The sequence below is a fragment of the Ictalurus punctatus genome, chromosome 18 (genome assembly GCF_001660625.3).
Source record: "Ictalurus punctatus breed USDA103 chromosome 18, Coco_2.0, whole genome shotgun sequence".
Lineage (NCBI taxonomy): Eukaryota > Metazoa > Chordata > Actinopteri > Siluriformes > Ictaluridae > Ictalurus > Ictalurus punctatus.
In genome coordinates this window covers 22,471,399-22,491,979 of record NC_030433.2, presented here as the reverse complement: position 1 = coordinate 22,491,979, position 20,581 = coordinate 22,471,399, and the positions used below count along the sequence as shown (strand labels likewise).

The window sequence follows — 20,581 nt, the reverse complement described above, 5'->3', positions numbered from 1 at the left end:
AGGGCTTGCGCGCTTCTTAAAGTGACACGCACTTTAAAAGTGGTTTTCGCTTCCTGCTTCCTGTGACAATATATTTCGCTTTACGCGGGTAGAAACGGCTGCACGGGCGGAGCCGACCTGATGAGTCAAACTCTGAAAAGTCTTTCATAGCCAAATGAACTTTTGGTCTTTCATCTTCTACATCAGTACTCTCGATTCATTTTAAATTCACACAAACAGACACTTTTTTTTTATTTATTTTTGTTCCGCAGTGAAGGAGCAAGGTTTGGAGAGAGAGAGAGAGAGAGAGAGAGAGAGAGAGGGAGGGAGAGAGAGAGAGAGAGAGCAGACTTCTGGGCGGCTCGCCGTGGACTGATACACATCTAAACCCCATCTACTGATTATACTGCCATCGAGACAAATTAGACTCCGACTCGCAGGAAATCATATGATTGAGATTTATCTTTAATAGGAACTTTTTAACCCCCCTTAGGCCATATTCTCTGCTTCTTTGCAGTACACTGCTCCTTCATTTGTTTTTCGCCCAGAGTCCCAACACCAACAAGTACGGTTCACTGTTCATGTTCTACTTTATTAATAAACACTACTTGACTTATACACCAGGAAGTATCCGTTTCGCGTGGAATTATTTCATCATTTCCGAAGTATTAGTCGTAGCCTGCATGCCAGAAATGTTTATTACGGCACGGGTTGAATAATTCTCACGCATTATGGTGTCGAAGGAATTCCCATTCATTGCAATGGATTAAATATTAAATCCCGATTTCCACCTCTCCGTCCGTCCGATCGGAATCCTGTATAAACTAGGCAGGAAACTCCGGATTGGATGACGGAACTGAAAGAACGCTGTGCGATCATCGCTGGTTTTGTTTTGTTTGTGATGGACACCTCCCCGAAAACAAGAAAAAAACAATTCCTACAACGCACCGTAATCCATCCAAACCTTGTCCATTTTTTAAATACGCGATACAGGCAGCTAAGAATCGCTCTCGTGTTCTTATTGAACATCCCATTCCCGATTTACTCCCCCTTTGCTGCTATAATAAGCTCCATTCTTCTAGATTTTTGGGGTGTGGCCGTGGGGATCCGTGTTCGTTACAAGAGCTACAAGGTGCGTCAGCGAGGTCGAGGTCGGGCGCTGATTGTCGGGATGTCGAGGAGGCTCCAGTTCCAGTTCGTCAGTGGGGTTGAGGTCAGGGTTCTGGACAGGACGCTCAAGTTCTTCTACCTTCTTCCGACCTTCACACGCCACGTCTTCGCCGATCTCGCTTTGTGCACGGCGATGCTGGAACGGCGCTTGGGATTCTTCGTTCTTAGGGGAAATTGTAAGGCTACAGCGTACAAAGACGTTCTGACGTTCGAGTGTGTGCTCTTAGCTTTGTGGGAGAACCGGGTACGTGTGTGATGGTCAGGCGTCCACATACTTTAGGCCAGTCTTTACAAGCGTTTTGAGGAGAGAAGCATCTCGACATGTCGAAACTCGAGGCTAGGAAAGCAGAAATGCACATCGGGATCTGAGGACACGGTCGGATAAGTGCGCGAAGCCGTCTCGTCGTGGCGACGACACGGTTCCTACCGGTCGCTTTAGGCGACGGTTTACACGGAAACGCGGCCTAATCGGCGTTTAACACGGGAGTTGTCTTTGAATACCTTCCTTAACCTATAACAGGAAGTAACATGTAAGCAACTAAAGACCGTAATTTAAAAATCGTCGTGCTCAGCACCAAGCCCTGCGTTCGCACACGGCATGACCCATTTCTACGAGTTCATGTCTTAACGCAAACCCCAGACCACGCTTCTTCCGGCAGACCAGAGAAGGCTTGCGCGTCGTGCAGACGCTGCGTTCTATGATTCATACAGAGACGCACCAACGGTCCGGAAGCGATTGTGTGATTGTGCGATTGTGAAATTGGCAACCGACGTCTTCCACAAAGCTTCCTTCCTCCCGCGGCTCGGCTCGGCTCTGGTTCGCTCCCGACCTCCGAGAACCCACGTTCTAGATCGACCCGGCCGTCCCGGGTCACGCGCTGCCGGGTGCGAACGCCTCGGGTGGACTCGAGACGTCCGTTTGTCTTTCTCCTTTTTGGCGTAGAACAGGAGGTTCCAAGCCTACCCCTGTTAAAGCATCGCAGGCCGAACTGATCGATTTATTTATTTATTTCTCTATCTGCTTTTTGATTCGTGGAACCGTTCCAAACCCGCCGCCGAAAGCCGATGCAAAATATTCGCTTTCATTTCCACATGCGGAGAGCTGCGACGATGTCTTGCAAGCAGCAGAGTGAACAACATCGTGCACAACATCCTCTTTTCGGCCTTGCCACAGTTTCCTCTCCATGTAACTACAGCAGACTCGAGCCGTCATGGCGTGTGGAGCGTTTTTCTTTTTTTCTTTTTCTTTTTATGGCTTAATATGCAGCAGTTTAACTGCTACGTTACCTTCGACATCAGTTCCCAAATCTTCAATACCTTCGGTGCTTTTCCAAAAACACGTCACTGTCTCGACCACAATAACGGCACCGATAATCGACTATTAATACTAGACCTTATGGTTTGTGGTACAAGACGTTGACCCTAGACGTTGTCATGGTAACTTAGGTGGTCATTTTCACTACGGGAGATCGGATCCGTACTCCGTTCCCTTCCGATATCCGATCCGGAATCTGCCGCTGGATCCGATCTCGCGTATCAAATCAGTGCCGTCGCTTCTCATCTGATTTCCCTGCACAGCAGAACGCAAGAAAAGTCGAAACCGAGACCGAGGGGATTTTTTTTTTCTTCTTCATCTATAGGTGCTGACTGACATCGCCGCGTGTTCACTGTCACACGCCACCTGTTAGGAAACCGCATGCACCGCTACTCGTGCATGTTTAGGTCCCTTTTAACATCCCAAGTGCGTTAAAGAAGAAAAAAAAAAAAAAAAGAAAAAAAGGGCGGATCTTTTATAACAGTCTCCTTTGCCTAACGGATTCTCTTAAGACATCTGAGAAAAAAAGAAAAAAAAAGTTTCCATCTTTCTGAGTCAGGCAGTGCGAGGTTGCAAAACCGAGCATGATTATGATGAAGCTCTGACCTCAGAGAGATAACGAGACGGTTGCACGGGCACCGCCGGTGTGGGGCGCGTTATTTTTTTTCAGGTCGCTGCCTAGAATGACAAAACCGGCAACCGTGAGGACAACGTGACACGACCAGATACTGCAAGCAGTTGCAGGAAGATCCACACGGCATAAATAACACGAGATTTCATCCTGTTAATAGAAAGGATCCACTTATATACACTCGACAGTCGCTTAATTATCCAATCAGACGATTAGGTGTCGGCACGACGCGTGAAATCGTGCAGAAACGGGTCAAGAGCTTCGGTTCACATCGAACATCATGAGGAATGAGGAAAAACCTCCAGTTTTGCAGGCTGATGAGAGAGAGAGAGAGAGAGAGAGAGAGAATGGAGAGACCGGTGGTTCGAGGCTGATAGAAAGGCTCCGGTATCCGCCCGTATGACCGCTCTTTACGACCGCGTTGAGCAGAAAAGCACCTCGACACGCCAAAAACCCTGAATTACGGCAGCAGAAGAACGCCTCGGGTTCCTCTCCCGAATCCAAAGCCACTCCGGGGCCCCGATACCGGACAGTTAGAAATCTGAGACGGTTCTAAAGAGTTCTTATTTGAGTTACCGGAACCTTCCTAGTAGCAAAAGTGTGCGTTTACGATTTTAAACACGGCCTATCTGTTCACACGGCCTGCGAAAAAAAACAAAAAAACAACAACAACAACAAAAAAAAAACCCCAGTAGGTACATTTCTGACAAGGTATTTATTACAAATTATGAATCATCTTTAGGTTTACGACGTTTATAAGAAGCCTCCTTCTACCTATAGTTTGGCGGAGCTCCTCGCACAGGCTGATGTGAGGGAACTGAAGCATCTGTTTCCACTTCTTGCTCTTGCCTTTTCGGTTTCCACCCCCTCCTGCAAAGAAGACGAGCAAAAATCAAATTAGACACAGGAACTATATAGGCTGTAAAAGACGATTAGATTAGGAATATAAATCGCATTGCAAAGAAATTACAGTGGTGCGGGGGGCGGCGGCGGCGGGGGGAGGGGGGTGGGGTCATGGATGGGGGCGGAATTCAGAGGTGAGGCGCATAAGAATACACTTCAGCCTAGGTGCAGGTCCAGTTACTGTATATTACTGTAAGTAGAAAGGGTCTAGTATAGCACTGTGGACTATCATTAGCATCAGCGGAGACTAATAATAATAATAATAATAATAATAATAATAATAATAATAATAAAAACGCCTGTAGTGAGCAAGCAACGGTGCGATGGTGATCCCTGATATGAACATCTAAAATCGTACATTAATATATCACACAATAAAATAAACAAATAGAAAGTTTTTAATAAAATACATAACAGTGAATGACAAAAAAAGTAAATATGCAAACGAATGAAACGAGAATAAACGAATAAACGGTTCCGAGCCGAATATAAAAGAAAACAAATGAAAGCTGAATACAATTCCATTAACGATATTTTAAAAATATATATTTGTCTGACTACGTCGTGTAACGTAGAGACCGCTGCTGTATTTAGCGCTACAATCGTTCAAAAATAAATAAATAGCTAAATAAATAAATAAATAAATAAATAAATAAGCCCTATAGCATGGATTTTTTTCCACGAATTATATTCCTAGGCATGGTTTTGGTGTTAATGACGGCGTCAAATAGCGGCGCTCGTCTTGTACGTGTTTTCCCAACCTCTTACATCAAATAATAATTCCCGCTCTAATTCGGTTCTATCTATAATCGAATCCGCGAGCGTGTTAAGTGTAGATAGCTGTTATTAGGACGCTGCAGAGGAACATCGCATCGGTCTGGCCGAGACCGTCTAAGTGATTCAGCCGTCTGCGCTGACTGCGTATAAATTATTCACATGTTTCCAGGAACACAGACGCAACAGGACAGAATGTAAGTCACTAACGTTTAGAGAAGGAAAGCGTGTCCTAGGAAGACACACCCTGCAGCCGGGTATACAAGGACCACGGTCACGTGAACCGGCTGTACGTGAGATCTGGTACGTGAAACCAGACCGTTAAGGGCTGGGTGATACGATAGAAAATATTACATCACGATCCTTAAAGGTGTTTCCAGGATACAAGCCATGTATCATGATATATCGTCATTAAAAGTACAGAAATGAAAAATAAATAAATAACAAAACGTTAAAACAATGCAACGGTTTAAATAATGTCTACAAATCTAAAACTGAAAAGGAGCAATTTTTTTTTTTTTTTAAAACGTCATAAGAGTGGGACAGAAATATTGTATGCATTTAAACTTTTTAGATGAAACGCAAATTTTGAACATCAGGACGATTTGAACGTTATGAAATAGATCACAATATCGACAATATCTACGAAAAGCATCGTGTCGATGATTTATCACGATGTCGATATTAAATCATCATATCGTCCAGCCCTGATACTGCGACGGCTAATCGATAAAAATTCGACAGTAAAGTTAGTTAGCGAAGAATTTCACGATCGATTAGTTGGACTGCGTCGTCAATCGCGCTGCAACAATTGATGGAAATTGGATCGGAAATCTGTCCGCCCAGGACTGTGATTCGGGATCTTACGATCGCAGGAATTATCGCAAAATCGAGGAAACTCCGCAATATTCGGAGGAGTTTGCGATTTTTCAAAATTACCGCGGATTCGGGCCGAGACGAGTCACGTGACATCCCTCTTCGATTCACGTGCGTCGAACACTAGAACTAGCCATATAGCTATTTGTGGTCATACTGCTCCCTCTTTCCTGACATAACATTACCTCATGCTAGTTCGGTCAAAAAGTCGGTAGTTTCTATGGCAACACGATGGGTAGAAAATGTTTTCTTACTTGTATGTCATGCAGCGACAACTAGCGAATCAATTATCTTGTAAGTTGTTAAAACTGTTCGCTGCGTTTCGTTATCGTATCTTACGCAATCCGTATCTTTACGTCATCAGGCCTTCCATCCTGCTTTCGGTTCACGTCGACGTCGATTCCAAAAAGAGTCGATTCACCGAATCCAGTTACTGAGTCAACCATGAAGCTTTGGAGTCGATTCCACACACTGAAAATGATTCGCTTTGCGTACAAACATGGCTTTGGTTCTGGCTTTATTTGGAATTAAACAAATCAGGGATTCGGGTGCAGGTGAAAGATATATGCGCAAAAAAAATGTGTAGATTTGAATGTACTGGAAACCAGTCGTAAAAATGTGCCACAATTTTATTATACAATGTTAGCATAAGCAAGATTTAAATAAAACCATGGAGCTAGCCAAAGTTTATGGCGTATTTTATTGTCAGAAGTGGAGAACTCAGCCGTTTAATTAGTAACCAGGAATCCTTAGTTGGTCATACATGTTTATTTTGCTCATACGAAGAATTGCGAATTTCATTCAGGTTTCATTCAGGCTGAAACTACTGTGATGTGCTACACTTAAAAAATCTAGGAAATACTAGAAGACATGGGATCGTAAATTAAGACTGGACAGGTGATGATAAATTAAAGGAGAATCCAAGAGGACGTGTCTTAGTCCTGGATTATCGTTTGGTAACCGTGTATTTGCCGAGTACTTCAGGACATCGTGCACACGAGCGGAGGAATAACGGACAGAAGACCGCACACGCTTAACGTATTCGTTACGATATCACCGTAAAACTCTTGATAAAGACCACGTAAGAAGGTTCACGACATCTCAACAGGACACGCCCCTCACCCCAACCGATCAGTGTTCACCTGAAGCCTGGTTGACGGCCCGTAATTAATACGGATGTGATCTGAATATTGATACGTTATTTGGATCGAACAGAATAAATAAATACAGATACAAACCGTTGGCGCGCTACCCGATTCGAAACGGAAGCGAAAACCTCACTTTAATGTCGTGAAAATGAAAGGTTTGAGGCTAAACGTCAAGATCTGTGGGCTGTGGGCGGAGCCTCTGAGGATGAAACTTTCATCGTGTCAAATCTTACACGGTTTTAAATGAATAAATGATCGTCCCCTAGAGGGCAGTTTAGCTAACCAAATTCCCCTGCTGGAATGTTTTGGACCCCGAGATCAGGATCGAACTCCGGAGCTGTGAGATGGCAACATTACTACCAGTTGCTACTAGAAACAAGCTACCGAAATGTTTACCGTTCCTCTGAGGTGTATCAAGTATCGAGGTAATATTAAATACGAGTGGCATTACGGCAGGAAACTACGCTGCTGTGGTTAGTATTTAAAGCAGATATTTAACATGACGTTATGTTACTATTTAAACCCACTCTACATCAACCCACACCAAAGAACCTTCATACAATGATGTTCTAAAATCTTTTCAATATCACGCAACCCTGAATACATAATTGTTCTCCTGTCGAACCTCTGATGATCTCTAACAATGACAGCGTATCGGTCGAACTCGTTTACCAAGAAAACATCAAAGCGTTCGATGTGATGCTCGCTCCGGCTTTTAACAATGAGCTTTGTGTCGCGATACTTATGGGAAACTCAACCCGTGATTGGTTTGACAACCATGACTTTTTATGACTTAAACCGAGCGCCTATGCATCCTTGTCAAGCGGGACGGGAGAAATCCGACCGAGAACAACGTAGTTTTAAAGTCCCCGCGAAACCTTATGATTAGATTCCGTATGTTGATGCATTTCCTTTCGAAACAGGAAGCGCCTGACTGAATTACGCAGCAGCCAATAGTCGGGCTGGGCGATATGACAAAAAGCTCGTATCACGATACTTGATACGATGATAATACGATACACAATGCATATCACGATATAATATGTAGCTAACAAACTGTCCGCAAAACAGTAACGAAATATTTTTTTTAATTGGTCGACTGATGTCTAACGCCTACAAAGACGAAGTTTTAAAAATAAAAATGACATCGAATCAACGGCATCCATTCAGTACCATTTAATTTGTAATTATTAAAAATGTAAAAAAAAAATATACACAAATACATCACCATACCAACGATATCTCAGAAAAGTGTATCGCGTAATCGTTTATCACGATATTACTTCAATATATCGCCCAGTCCTAGCCAATAGCGCTTAAGATACACTACACTGCCACGCAATCTAAACAAACCTGACAGTAGCGTAGTGACCTAGCACAATATGGAGGATTTAAAGAGTTTAACGAGAGCGTGTTTCAGTTGTGGAAGTTATCCTTAACATCAAAGAAGCAGATTTGCCAACGATATAAATTTTTCATCTATTAACGAAAGACACGTCACTAACGTGAACGTTATGGAACGTCCACGGAACAAGTTTTTTTCCTCTTATCGCTTACGTTATAGTAGCTGTAAACATTTGTTGCCTCACAAGGTTCTCTTTTTATTTATCTTAGCGATGCAGCGATGTATCGGCCGATAAAGGCTATTTTTCCCGCTGAGGGCTATCGGCCGATAGTTTAAAAACATCCGATGATCAGGGCTGATTATATCCTGTCAATCAAAAGAGGGCGGGAAAACACATCGATTTTGTAAAGATGTCTCTTGTATGGAATGACGACAAAACTGCAGTTTATAAACTCTAATCTCTGCACTGATAAAATTTTACACCGGAAGTAGCAGCAGTGAAGCGTTCCGGCATCGAGCCTAATCTCCCTCCACCCAACCGCCCCGCCCCGCCCCCCCGCACTACTAGAGCTGCTCGCTTTAAATTAAAGGGCCAGTACACCGTTGAAAGATTTAAATGAAGATGAGTTGAAAAAAGTAGCATATATATTGCACAAGAAAATATTTGTACAGTAGTTTGTTTCATATGTAGTTAATGTTAATATGAGTATATGAGTTAATATCACCAAAAAAAAGGTTTTTATTAACCTATATATGACCAGTTTGATGTTCAATGATGAAGTAGGAATGCCTTTGTTTGTGGTGAGTGAGTGTGAGACTAACAGGCCGAGGGTTTTTTTTTTAGAATTCAGTCACTTAATTCTGTTAATATGAATTAACAACCTTCAATAAGTTCAGAAATCTTACTTTAATCTTCAGAATTGAGTTCATGTGTTAATGTTAATTAGAGTCATGTGTTTTCTGTTTATGAGACCAGTTACTGTGAAACAACTTGTTGAAATGGAGAGAATAAAGTGTTTGTTTGTTTTTTTGCATTTCTTTCAGAATTGTGGAATGAATTATTATTCATTTAAAAGAAAGTATAAAAGGCAGAACTATCGGTATCGGCCGATATCACTCTGAATAATCGGTCATCGGTATCGGCCGATATCACTCTGAATGATCGGTTATCGGTATCGGCTGAGAAATGTAGAATCGGTGCATCTCTAATTGATTTATTTATTTTTTGTGGCTTTATGTTCGATTAAGTGGCGCGTCCACCAACACGAGTCCCCGCGAATACGTTGTTATGATAGAAATGACGACGTTTTAATATAATCCTGTCATTTATGTTACAGCGTAACTAGTCAGAGCCATCATGCTTGTACTAAAAATACTACTACGCAACACGGTAGCGTGTATCCAGATGTCGCCACGGTTTAGCAGTTTAACTGTCACTGTTTAACTGTTTAATAAAGTTACACGGGGTTGACTCCACCCACCATCGATTCCCATCGAACCTATCGGATCGAAGCCTACGATAGGGTTTGTGCAAGCTTATAGGTGTTGCTTCGGAGGAAAAAAGAGATGTTGTACAATCTCCACGCAGTTCCCTTTCCTCACTTTTAGAATGATTGGTCCAGGTGCAGGACACGGTGGCCTTGTCGTTAGGAAGAACGCGTGTCAACAAGGCATGTGAGGGGAAAAAGAGGTCACGGGCTTTGTCCCGAACCACACGCTAGTACCGTACTAAATAGTCTGTCAAAATAGTTTTACGTCAGTTTAGGCTACTTCCTGAATAGCAACGTCCAGGTTTAGGTGAAAATAGATTGTATACAGTTTTTAAGATTTAGTTTGCTGGATGATTTTTTAAAAAACTATTTACAAATTAGCCATGAAGCTAGAATGCATTCAATCAAAAGCTTGTTGTTAAAATGAAAAGCCTTGTGACTGAAAACGGATATGTTGGGAACAAGGAAGTATACCTACAAGCATGAGGAAGAGGACAATCCTGCAAACCGCACATAATCCCTTATTACTCGAATCATTATTGCAATATTAATCTTCACAGAAGGATACAATATGCAAATAACCCCTCTAACCAATCATAAAATGTTTTCATTATGTGCTGTGAGCATCTCAGATGTTCCTGATGAGTGTTTTGTGGGTGTCTGATGAATCACTGGATTCACATGATACGACAAACAAATATTTTTGGTCAGATTAATGATGGCACACCAATCATGGTTGAATCCAGGACTCCCAATATATCACGATCCCTTTGTCTATATCTGGCAGCATTAACCTGAAAAATTAGGAGCAAGATAAAGAAAAAGATCAAAAATGAACCATCCACATGCAAGTGAAGTGTTAAGAAAATCCGCAGGACGAACATGCCATGCCGTGCCGTGCGACGTTTGCAATTCAAAAAATATGGTCGGCATCCGAGATACGTCAATGATACCGGCAACAAAACACGAGCTTGTTTCATTATGGAAAGTGTGGACAGTAATGCAAATAACACGGGCCATTTACGCATGCTAAGACATTAGATTTAAACAGGACAGAGTCTCAATACCGGGTCTGGTAGACAAAGCCAAACAAGTTCCGTCTGGTATTCATACAAGAAATGGCGTTGTATATGACCATGTGAAAATCTTTTTAAAACAATCCAATCATCAGTGGTGAAATTATTCACAAACCAACAAACGGGATAGTGATGGGTTCAAATGTCGGACAAAATCTGGAGGGATTTTTTTACATCCCTTATTTTATTTTATTGTATACTTTGCAAGAGGAAATTACTAAATCATGTGACCCTATCAGACATCAGAATCTCACCGAACAGGAAAATCAACCGGCATAGCGATTTAATATGTTAAATAACATGGCATAGCATGATTAATCATTAAGATAAACACCCAGCTTAGAAATGTTCACGTTTCCGGTTCTGTGAACTCTGGACATTTGGTTAGTTTGGTTATTAGACGGATCACTTCAGAAGTTTTTTTTAACAGAAGGATCGCTACTCTTCTGCCTCCACAAATCAATCCCCTGGTTATTAGGAACGCAATATGGCATGCATTAGCAATGATCCTAATGAGTGGCTAGAAATCGAGAGATAAAGCAACAGAAAAAGCGGAGATCGCAAGTTCGAATCCTGAAGATGCTACAGTCGTACGCGGCCGGGAGCCAATAGAGCAAAATCAAATCAATACTAGTTAATCGTAAAAGTCTATGAACTCGTGTATGCGGAAGAGGGCGGACAGCAGTTTCCTCAACAGTGCGTTACACAGCATGTGGAACACTTTGGAAAGATACGGTTGGCTGGCTTCATGAGTCTCAGAGAAAGCACGTGTTAGCCTTTATCCTGTGATTGTGGATTCAAATTGGAAAGACCAAATTAGGGAAAGAATGAAGGAACAATCCAGAAAAAAAAGTGCACCAGTTATTCCAGGGGTTGTCAACTGGTGGAGTGTGGCCTGGTTGTAGGCTAGGGCAGGGTGATATGATGATAAAATATCAGCATAATTATAAATTATGTCACATTACGCTTTTCTGAGATATCACAGGTATATATATATATATATATATATATATATATATATATATATATATATTTTTTTTTTTTTTTTTTTAAAGAGATAGTACATGCAGCTGATCTGAGGTTAAAATTCTGTACAGAACGTTTAAAATTGTACAATTATTACATTTTTAATCCTTTTCAGTTCCTAATGCCAACCCAGCGGCGTCTCGAACCAAGCACTTTTGATCAGCGACCCTAGTTTTTAAAAAAATGTGATCCATTGAGTGCTTTATAGCAGATCCACTTCTGCAGCCAATCACATGCATATATGTAAATTATTTAGCTGAAGGTAGCTCATCAAGAAAAAAAAGTTTTCACAGTTCACGTATTCACTTGTTTACCGTCTCTGGTCTGAATAGTGTCGAAACAACATGATTTGTTCAAAAGAAAAAAAGCTGACGACAAAAACAGTGTGTTTAAAGACGATTGTTTATTCTACACTTCCAAGTTCAAAACGCTAGTCATGGCGCTGGTCGAACGTGATCGCGTGAAGCACTTCAAATCGATTTGTCTTATTTATAGCCACGAACTAATCATTAATAGTTAAGAATTAAAATGTTGGTCCTTTGTAAGCAAGATTTTTTTTTTTTTTACATAGCTGAATCATCACAAATTTTAGTTAGGAAACCCTAACCTAATCCTAACCCCTGACCTATTTGGTTTCAGATGTTGCTCATGTTCTTACTTGAATAGGTGTTAAATAAGAGGATGTGATGCAAGCAGATGAAGGGGGAACACACACACACACAAAGACACACACACACACAAATCTTATTGTTCTTGTGAGGACTGTTTTGTGAGGACCTAACTATTAATGCAGCTAATGCTGCTCTACAACCTAAATCTATCCCCTCACCTTAACCTTAGTAACTAATATTTTTTAAATGACTCTTTTAGTTGTTTTTTAATTGGATATTTTGTTAAAAAAACAAAGACATATAATAAATAAAATTCAGTTTTCCTCGTAAAATGTCCTCACACGGTTAGAACTGTCTAGCGTTCTAGCCTTTTAGTGGTCCTCAGTAAGATATAAACTCTCTCTCTCTCTCTCTCTCTCTCTCTCTCTCACACACACACACACACACACACACACTTTCTGAAGGCTAAAGCAGGAAGCGATAATGAACTTCTGCTTGCGTGTGCCTTTATATCTAGCATTATATGTTTTGCTAGCTAACATTACAGCCTCGTCTTGTTAGCGGTTTACTCTTTTAAAGGAAGCATTTAGCTTAAAGGTTTAATTCAGCCAAAACTACTCATAGTAAAATAAATAAATATAAAAACTGAAAGCGAAATGTCATGACTTATTTGAGGCCTGAGAAAAGATTTTTTTTAAAATAAAAATAAAAAAACCCGTAAAGATTTATATACATATATATATATATAAAAACCCCAGTAGTAGTTACAGTTAGCATGCTACTACTATTAGCATAACCATACAGCAGCACAGACAGAAAATAACCGCCGCTATTTTTGTAAAACAACAAACGTTTAATTCATTATTTTCATTCATTTCACACAATGACGGGAAGAACCTAAATGTCATGAGGACATGTCTGACGATGTACATTTGTACTGACGAATGTAATATCTGACTAAAAACACGGCGTCTGTAATAACATATACATACAGTACACACACACACACACAGGCTTTTCAAGCTATCTATCATGGACGTGATTCTGTCTTCTCGTCCATGCTAGCTTTCTCTAAACAGCCTAAAGGTGTGTTTATTACGTGTTACGTCTTATATACTAGCTATGTTAATCTTACACGCTTGTAAGAAAGCCTCATAAAAAGGGCCTTTGTGTTTAATGGAGGATTGAGTAGGTTTGTACTGTGACAGCTCGCTGCGGTGTGACTGACAGCGGAGACGACCGAGACGGCATACATACTACATACTACATACTAGCGCACTAACAACAACAACAACAACAACAACAACAAAAGAGTACGTATTCTAATGAGCGCGCATACTCTTTAGTGCGCTAGGATGCGGAGCTCGGACGTAGCCCAGGCTTTCTCTTTTCCTGGTGCATTTCTCTCTCTCTCTCTCTCTCTCTCTCTCTCCAAGGTTAGTGCGGTAGTGCGTGTTGTTATTTGTAAAGAATTAACCCCGAAATGGAATCCTGACACTTTTTTTTAAGTATCGTACGGGAAATTTAATAAATAAATAAATAAGGTTTGCAAGCTTTATGGTTGCAGCTGTTTCCGAGGAAGAGGGAAGCCCTGCTGCCGTGTATACTTGAGTGGGGGAAAAGTGTCGAAATGGCCGGAGCTCATCCTACCTTCTCTCGCCTTCAGCAGCACGGTGTTGGCCACGATGTTCTCCAGCTCCATGGTGTCTTTTTAGTCCTGGGTTGCAGCAGGGCACCGCAGGCCCAACCTCGTAGCCGGGTTGGCACTGAGTGTGTGAGTGTGTGAATGTGTGTGAGTGAGTGAGAGTGTGTGTGTGTGTGTGTGTGAGAGAGAGAGAGAGAGAGAGAGTGTGTGTGTGTGTGTGTGTGTGTGTCCTCCCTGACTCCTCCCCACGGTAGAACACTGGAATAAAGTTGGTTTGACGTTGGACGTTCGATATTCGCGGAAATGCGGAAATCAAGGGACCGTCTGTAAAGTTACATACGACATTGTTATACACGTTTCTAACTTCAATAGCATTCGAAGGGAGTGACTTACAGTCATATTACCCAACTGGAAAGTGTTCAACTAGGTGTCAGGTATGAGGCACACCCTTTAGATTTGTGATATTTACGGACACTCCCCCCCCCCCCCCCCCCCCCCCCCCCCCTTTTGGAGTGGCATATTGCTGGGGACTTGAGCAGATTCTCCAAAGAGAATACTAAAGAAATAAAAACAAGGGAAACAAATTGAAATGTGGAGAGGTGGTTCTCAATAGTCAACCATCAAGCCGTCAAAATTCAAATATAAACTGACCCGTCGCTGCGGGGGTTTCCTCCGGGTGCTCCGGTTTCCTCCCCCAGTCCAAAGACATGCACGGTAGGCGGATCGGCGTGTCTAAAGTGTCCGTAGTGTATGAATGGGTGTGCGAGTGTGTATGTGATTGTGTGCCCTGCGATGGATTGGCACCCTGTCCAGGGTGTACCCCGCCTTGTACTCGATGCTCCCTGGGATAGGCTCCAGATTTCCCCGTGACCCTGAAAAGGATAAGCGGTATAGAAGATGGATGGATGGACTAACCCGTACAAGGCCATATGCTTTTCACCACACACAAGAGTCTAGAATAGTTGAATGTATGAATGAATGAATGAATTCATTAATCCATCCATCCATCCATCCATCCATCCATAATTTTAACTTTCAGGCCAGACTTTTTCAAACCAACCTCAAAGTTTTTCTACAAAACTTTGTTTTGTAGTTTCATTCTAGGTTCATCTGTTTTTTTAATTTTTTTTTTATCTTGCACAGTATCTCCATGCGGCATCCAGCCAGATGTTTGTGGTAGACCCAGCAGGACATGATAAAGAAGCAAAATCCATGCATGCAGCGACTAAATTTCAGTAATATTTTTAGCTTGTTATAAACTGTACCTAAAAAGATGGGTTACAAATTAGAAGAAAAAAAATAAAAAGCGTGACTGTGTGAAGAGGCCCACTTCTTTTTGATGTGTTTTCTTGTCACAGGGTATTGAACGGTGAATGATATGATGTGTCCTTGTGTCCTTTTCTATTACCGGATCGTTAATAAATTAAACAAAAAATTCGATTTTGGACCAAACTGTCAGCGCTCTCCAGTATCATCTTGAAAATGTAAAAATTTAGAAATATATTTTGAATAAATTCTGTTCTATCCCTCCTGTATGTGTTTTGTTTGTTTGTACTACTGGCTACTGTGGTGAAACCATCTCCCACGGACAATAAAAAAAAAACACTACCTTATCTTGTCTTATGTAGATGGCGTTTCCAAATATCCCTTGCCGTTTGACCATAAACTCATCCAAGGAGCGCATGGAACATCTGCGACTGACAATGGCAGAGGAGCTTCTGAAAGCCGCAGGTAATTTATTACTTGTACAAAAACGCCTGTCATTTAGACTATGGTATAAAGTGTAGATTTTGATCACAGAAAAACCACACATGTTGTAACATCATACTAAGTATTAGTATTAAGTAGTAGACATATGGTAATGCTATTTACAGTATGTACCATTTGCCAACAGAGCGAACATATAACTGCATGTTTTCAGTATTCAAGAGGGGACACTACTGCTCATTATGTGCTGCCTCAAAATCCCCGGGTGGTGGTGCAAAAACATTTTGGGTGGGTAATGTAGCAATGGTTATACCATTTTTATGGGCACACCATTTTGTTTACGAGTGTGTGTTGTGTGTGTAAGAGAGTGAGTGAATGAAAGAGAGAGACTGAGAGAGAGGGTGAGAGAGTGAGAGAGAAACTAATTGATTACTGAGCGATTTGATAAGATTACTATGATCATTTTTCAGATTGAATGTCACTGCTGCAAGACGGGGTTTCATGTGGCATGCCTTTCTTTGTCAGCGAAGCAGTTTAAAAGGGCTCAAAAGGTTGACTGGAAGTGCTGCCTATGTAAATCATTTTGAATTCCTTTGGCTCCCATCCACAAACTAGACATGTACGTTAATAAATGAAAAGAAAACAAATAAAAATGTTTGAAATATGAAAATATTCGTGGATCATCATTGCTTTTAATTATTTCATTAATAGGATGTCTATTTTTTGAAGAAAACCATTCAATCCAGTACGGACCATTTTAACCTCCTTTATGCATTTGTGAAGGTTTTTTATGGTTCATGTATTGTAGGGTTAAATATCAAAAATCTAAAAGGTGTTCGTCATACCTGACACCTAGTCGAACACTTTCCAGTTGGTTTTGTGACTGTACATCATTCCCTTCAAATGCTATTGAGCTTTAAAAAATGGTATATTTTGTGTATGAGCCCATTCGGTAGTGAAATTCATGTCTAATTTAAATGCGATTTAATAGCTTATTTTGATAAATATCAAAGATCTAAAAGGTGTGCCTCATACGTGACACCTAGAAGAACACTTTACAGTTGGTTATATGACTGTAAGTCATTCCCTTCAAATGCTATTGAAGTTAGAAACGTGTATAACAATGTCGTATGTATCTTTAGAGACGGTCCCTTAATTTCCACATATCTGCGAATATCGAACGTCCAACGTCAAACCAACTTTATTCCACTCGGTAGAACTGTCTAACCCTGAGTGACTCTCCTCTCCGCTCGGTTTTGCTCTTTCCTTTTCCTTCTTTTTTTTTTTTTTAAACCTGGTGAGGAGGAGGAGGAGGATGATGAAAGGGGTTGTTCTGAAATCTATCAGTGCTTATGATCGAACAGATTCTCCGGATTCATATTTCCTTACAGTATTTCCAGACCGAAGGTGATGAAGGCACTGTGTTGGGATTTGATACACACCGCTGCTGGTGCTGGCGGTGGTGGTATTGATGCTGGTGGTGGTGGTGCTGCTGCTGCTGGTGGTAGTGATCCTGGTGGTGGTGCTGCTGGTGGTGGTAGTGATGCTGATGGTACTGGTGGTAGTGGTGGTGGTGCTGGTGATGGTACTGGTGGTAGTGGTGCTGGTGGTGGTGGTAGTGATGCTGATGGTACTGGTGGTAGTGGTGGTAGTGGTGGTGGTGATGGTGATGGTACTGGTGGTAGTGGTGCTGGTGGTGGTGCTGGTGGTGGTGGTGGTAGTGGTGCTGGTGCTGGTGGTAGTGATGCTGGTGGTGGTGGTGGTGGTGGTAGTGATGCTGGTGGTGGTGGTACTGGTGGTGGTGGGGATTAAGACCTGCACGCACTGTTAGTGGTGTTGATTGTAGGTTATGTGAATAAAAGTGTAAACTATTGATATACACGTGGTGTGTGTGGTTATTATTTGTTTTGTTTATTTGTTTTAAACAACAGCCCCATCTTGAGGTGCAGAGCTAATATTACACCTGGTGATTTCATGATTTCTTTTTATTTTTTTATTTGTATGCCCGTTTTTACATACAGAGCGACTACAATTTCACTTACACGGCAATTTACAGCAATACAATCACCACTCCTCCTACTAACTGCCTCTACTACTTCTTCTCCTACTATTATTACTACTGCTACTACTATTACACTTCTTGCTCCTCCTCCTGCTATGATCTCTAGCACCACCACTACTGTTACTACCACCACTGTTACTACTCCTCCTACTACTGCTACTTCCACCACCACCACTACTGCCTCCCTTACTACTCATACCCTCTCTATTATTACTGCTACCACCGTTACTGCTACTACCACTAATACCAATACTACTACTACTGCCACTGCTACTATTACTACTACTATTACTGCTCCTCCTCCTCCTCCTACCACTACTACTACTACTATTATTTCTACTCCTCCTACCACTACTACTCCTACTCCGACTACTATTATTAATCCTTCTGCTCCTACCACTACTACTACTTTCAAATATTTAATAAATATATGTATTATATATATATATATATATATATATATATATATATATATATATATATATATATATATATATATATATATATATAATAAAATGTAGTTATTATATTTACTAGAGGTATAAGTAGTAGGACTGTAACTCTACTAAATATAATAACTAAATATTTGACAAAATATTCGAAATATTACGACTCAGATGAGTCCACAAGCTGCCCCGACACCAGGATACACAGAAATCTCTATTATTATTTGATCCACACTTGTCCATTTTTATTTTGAAATATCACGTGTGAAACCTAACACATTAAATATCTTGTTGTTTAAAATAAACTGATTTGTCTTCTATGTTTCTTATTGGGTATTTGCTAAATTTATGCATCACAGTACCTGAGTAAAAAAGTATGATGATGATGATGATGATGATGATTATCATTGTCCTCTTATGCAGTCGTAGCGCTTTTTTCCTCCGGCCGTAGGGGGCGCTCCAGCAAAGTGCACATCACTTATAACGCAAGAAGAAGACCTTGCACCGGCGTCAAATCACTTCATGTAGCACTGCGTAGGGCGTAGACGCCATTTTCTTTCACAGCCTATGTAGGGCACTTGTGTAGGGAGCAGGCAGGTATTTGGTATTGGAGTTGGTTAAAAAGCATTTCCGCTTGGTTAGGAACAAGCTCTGAAAGCTACACGTGTGTTAGTGTTTGTGGAGAGCGTGCAGCAGCGATGGGTAAAAAAGCAAGTAAACGGAACACGTTTAATTACAACGCGGACAGAAAGAAGTTACAAAAGAAGATGATCAACAAGTACAGGCCGAGGATTGAATGGTGAGACCAAAATTATGTGTGTGACACTCCGGCTAAGCTAGCTAGCTAATTTAGCGGTTGTTTTGATAACTTGCTCGATTAAAAACAACAACAACAAATCTTTCAGTAGTCATGTTTGTAATTCTTATAAAAAATGTAAATGTTTGCTCGGATTTGAAATTTCGAAATACGCCGCTTTGTATTTGAGCTACTTAGGGCTGGACGATATGATCGGTAATGTCGATATCCTGATCAATTATGTCACGATATTATTCTCAGTGATATCGCAGGTACTATCATCTTTTCTTAAAAAAATATATATATATATATATATATGTATGTATGTATGTATGTGTGTGTGTGAGTGTGTGAGTGTGTATGTATTTCTCTTTATTATTAAAAACCAGATCGGACACAGTTGATTTAATATGTCTGAGTTTTCAAAGAATAGATTTCGAGATAATCTTCTTTTGGTTGTATAGTTTGTCGCTTCTGAGGAAAAGCAAAACAAAACAAACGTTCTCGATGATTCATCCGATTAAACGCTCTCAAGTACGTTTATGTCCGTTTGTGTCTTGCTCCTCATTAGCACTCTGCTAGGCGTGTCTTCCCACACACTGTTCCCCTTCGCTTTGATTCCTACGTTGATGATTTTCTTTCTGAAACAGGAAGTAAAGAAGAGACTTAACGAGAGCTCTTTTTGTGTCGGACTCTTACTGATACCGATGGACAAAACGTCTGAAAAAGCTCGCGTCCCTGTACCGCACGTGTAAAAACGTGAGGAGCTTTGGCCTGCGTCGTTTCCGTCTCTTTACTCCGTACAAAGTGGCGTTAACCTTTAACGACGCTATCGAACTGGACAGCAGACTACAACAACAACCGCAGTACGACATCCTCCAATCACACGACTAAAACTACGTCATGGTTTTTGAATACCTCCGTTCTCTCCGTCCGCTACGACCCGAATACGGCGTTTTCAAATTTGATCCACTCGGCGGAGCGTTTTCGGAAAAGCGTGTGGTCGGAAGGCCAAAGCGCAGAGGAAACGATGCGTTTTCCAGTTTATTGACGTGGCCGTAATCGTTTTTGTTTTTGTCTCTCTAAGCGCTCAGATCCGGAAAGCTTGGGATATCAAGAAATCAGCCAAGCGGAACATGCAGGAAATGGGCCTGACGTTCGGAACCAAAGGATTACTTCCCATCACGAGCAAGGTGAGAATGTGTTTACGTATTATTATTATTATTATTATTATTATTATTATTATTATTTTACACCCGAGGGGTTTTCTTTGCTTCCGCGTAATGTATTGTTTAACGTTGTTCTACTTCTAATCCGTGCGTTTCTTTAATTACAGGCCAAAGATGAACCTGTGGCTCAAGTCGTGAAACCGTACGTGGTCAGAGGTATGATGTTTAAACTTCAGGCTTTAAATTAATTTGAGTAAATCTGTAAAGTTTTGTCATGACTGTAACATGCTATGATCATTGGATGGTAAATGCCCCTCCCCCCCTCCCCCAAAGTTAATGAGGACCTTCTGACCGGTCAGAATCGAGCATTAAACAGCATAAAAACCTTTGGGCAAGCACAAATCACTGGAAC

General features: G+C 41.2%; 2 protein-coding genes and 1 long non-coding RNA gene across 4 annotated transcripts in view; 2 read left to right on the top strand and 1 right to left on the bottom strand.

Annotated features, from left to right (window-relative positions):
- grk6 (G protein-coupled receptor kinase 6) overlaps positions 1–14,218 on the bottom strand; it is a 32,316-nt gene extending 18,098 nt beyond the window's left edge. Inside the window, exons 1-2 of the mRNA XM_017492207.3 lie at positions 13,995–14,218; positions 3,870–3,965 (exon numbers count right to left, since the gene is read on the bottom strand). Coding sequence (XP_017347696.1) covers positions 3,870–3,965; positions 13,995–14,046 — 148 coding nt within the window. The 5' untranslated portion in view covers positions 14,047–14,218. The remainder of the gene's footprint in view (positions 1–3,869; positions 3,966–13,994) is intronic.
- On the top strand, positions 13,180–16,393 carry LOC108278716 (uncharacterized). Of its 2 annotated transcripts, none has more exons than XR_008398296.1 (3): positions 13,180–13,657; positions 15,618–15,720; positions 15,884–16,393. It is a non-coding gene; the product is annotated as an uncharacterized LOC108278716 (long non-coding RNA). The 2 variants fall into 2 exon arrangements; XR_001815381.3 differs by lacking the exon at positions 13,180–13,657 and adding an exon at positions 14,561–15,473.
- Positions 16,394–18,804: 2,411 nt separating this feature from the next.
- Positions 18,805–20,581, top strand: part of nop16 (NOP16 nucleolar protein homolog (yeast)) — a 2,562-nt gene continuing 785 nt past the window's right edge. The window contains exons 1-3 of the mRNA XM_017492211.3: positions 18,805–19,003; positions 20,088–20,193; positions 20,337–20,385. Coding sequence (XP_017347700.1) covers positions 18,903–19,003; positions 20,088–20,193; positions 20,337–20,385 — 256 coding nt within the window. The 5' untranslated portion in view covers positions 18,805–18,902. The remainder of the gene's footprint in view (positions 19,004–20,087; positions 20,194–20,336; positions 20,386–20,581) is intronic.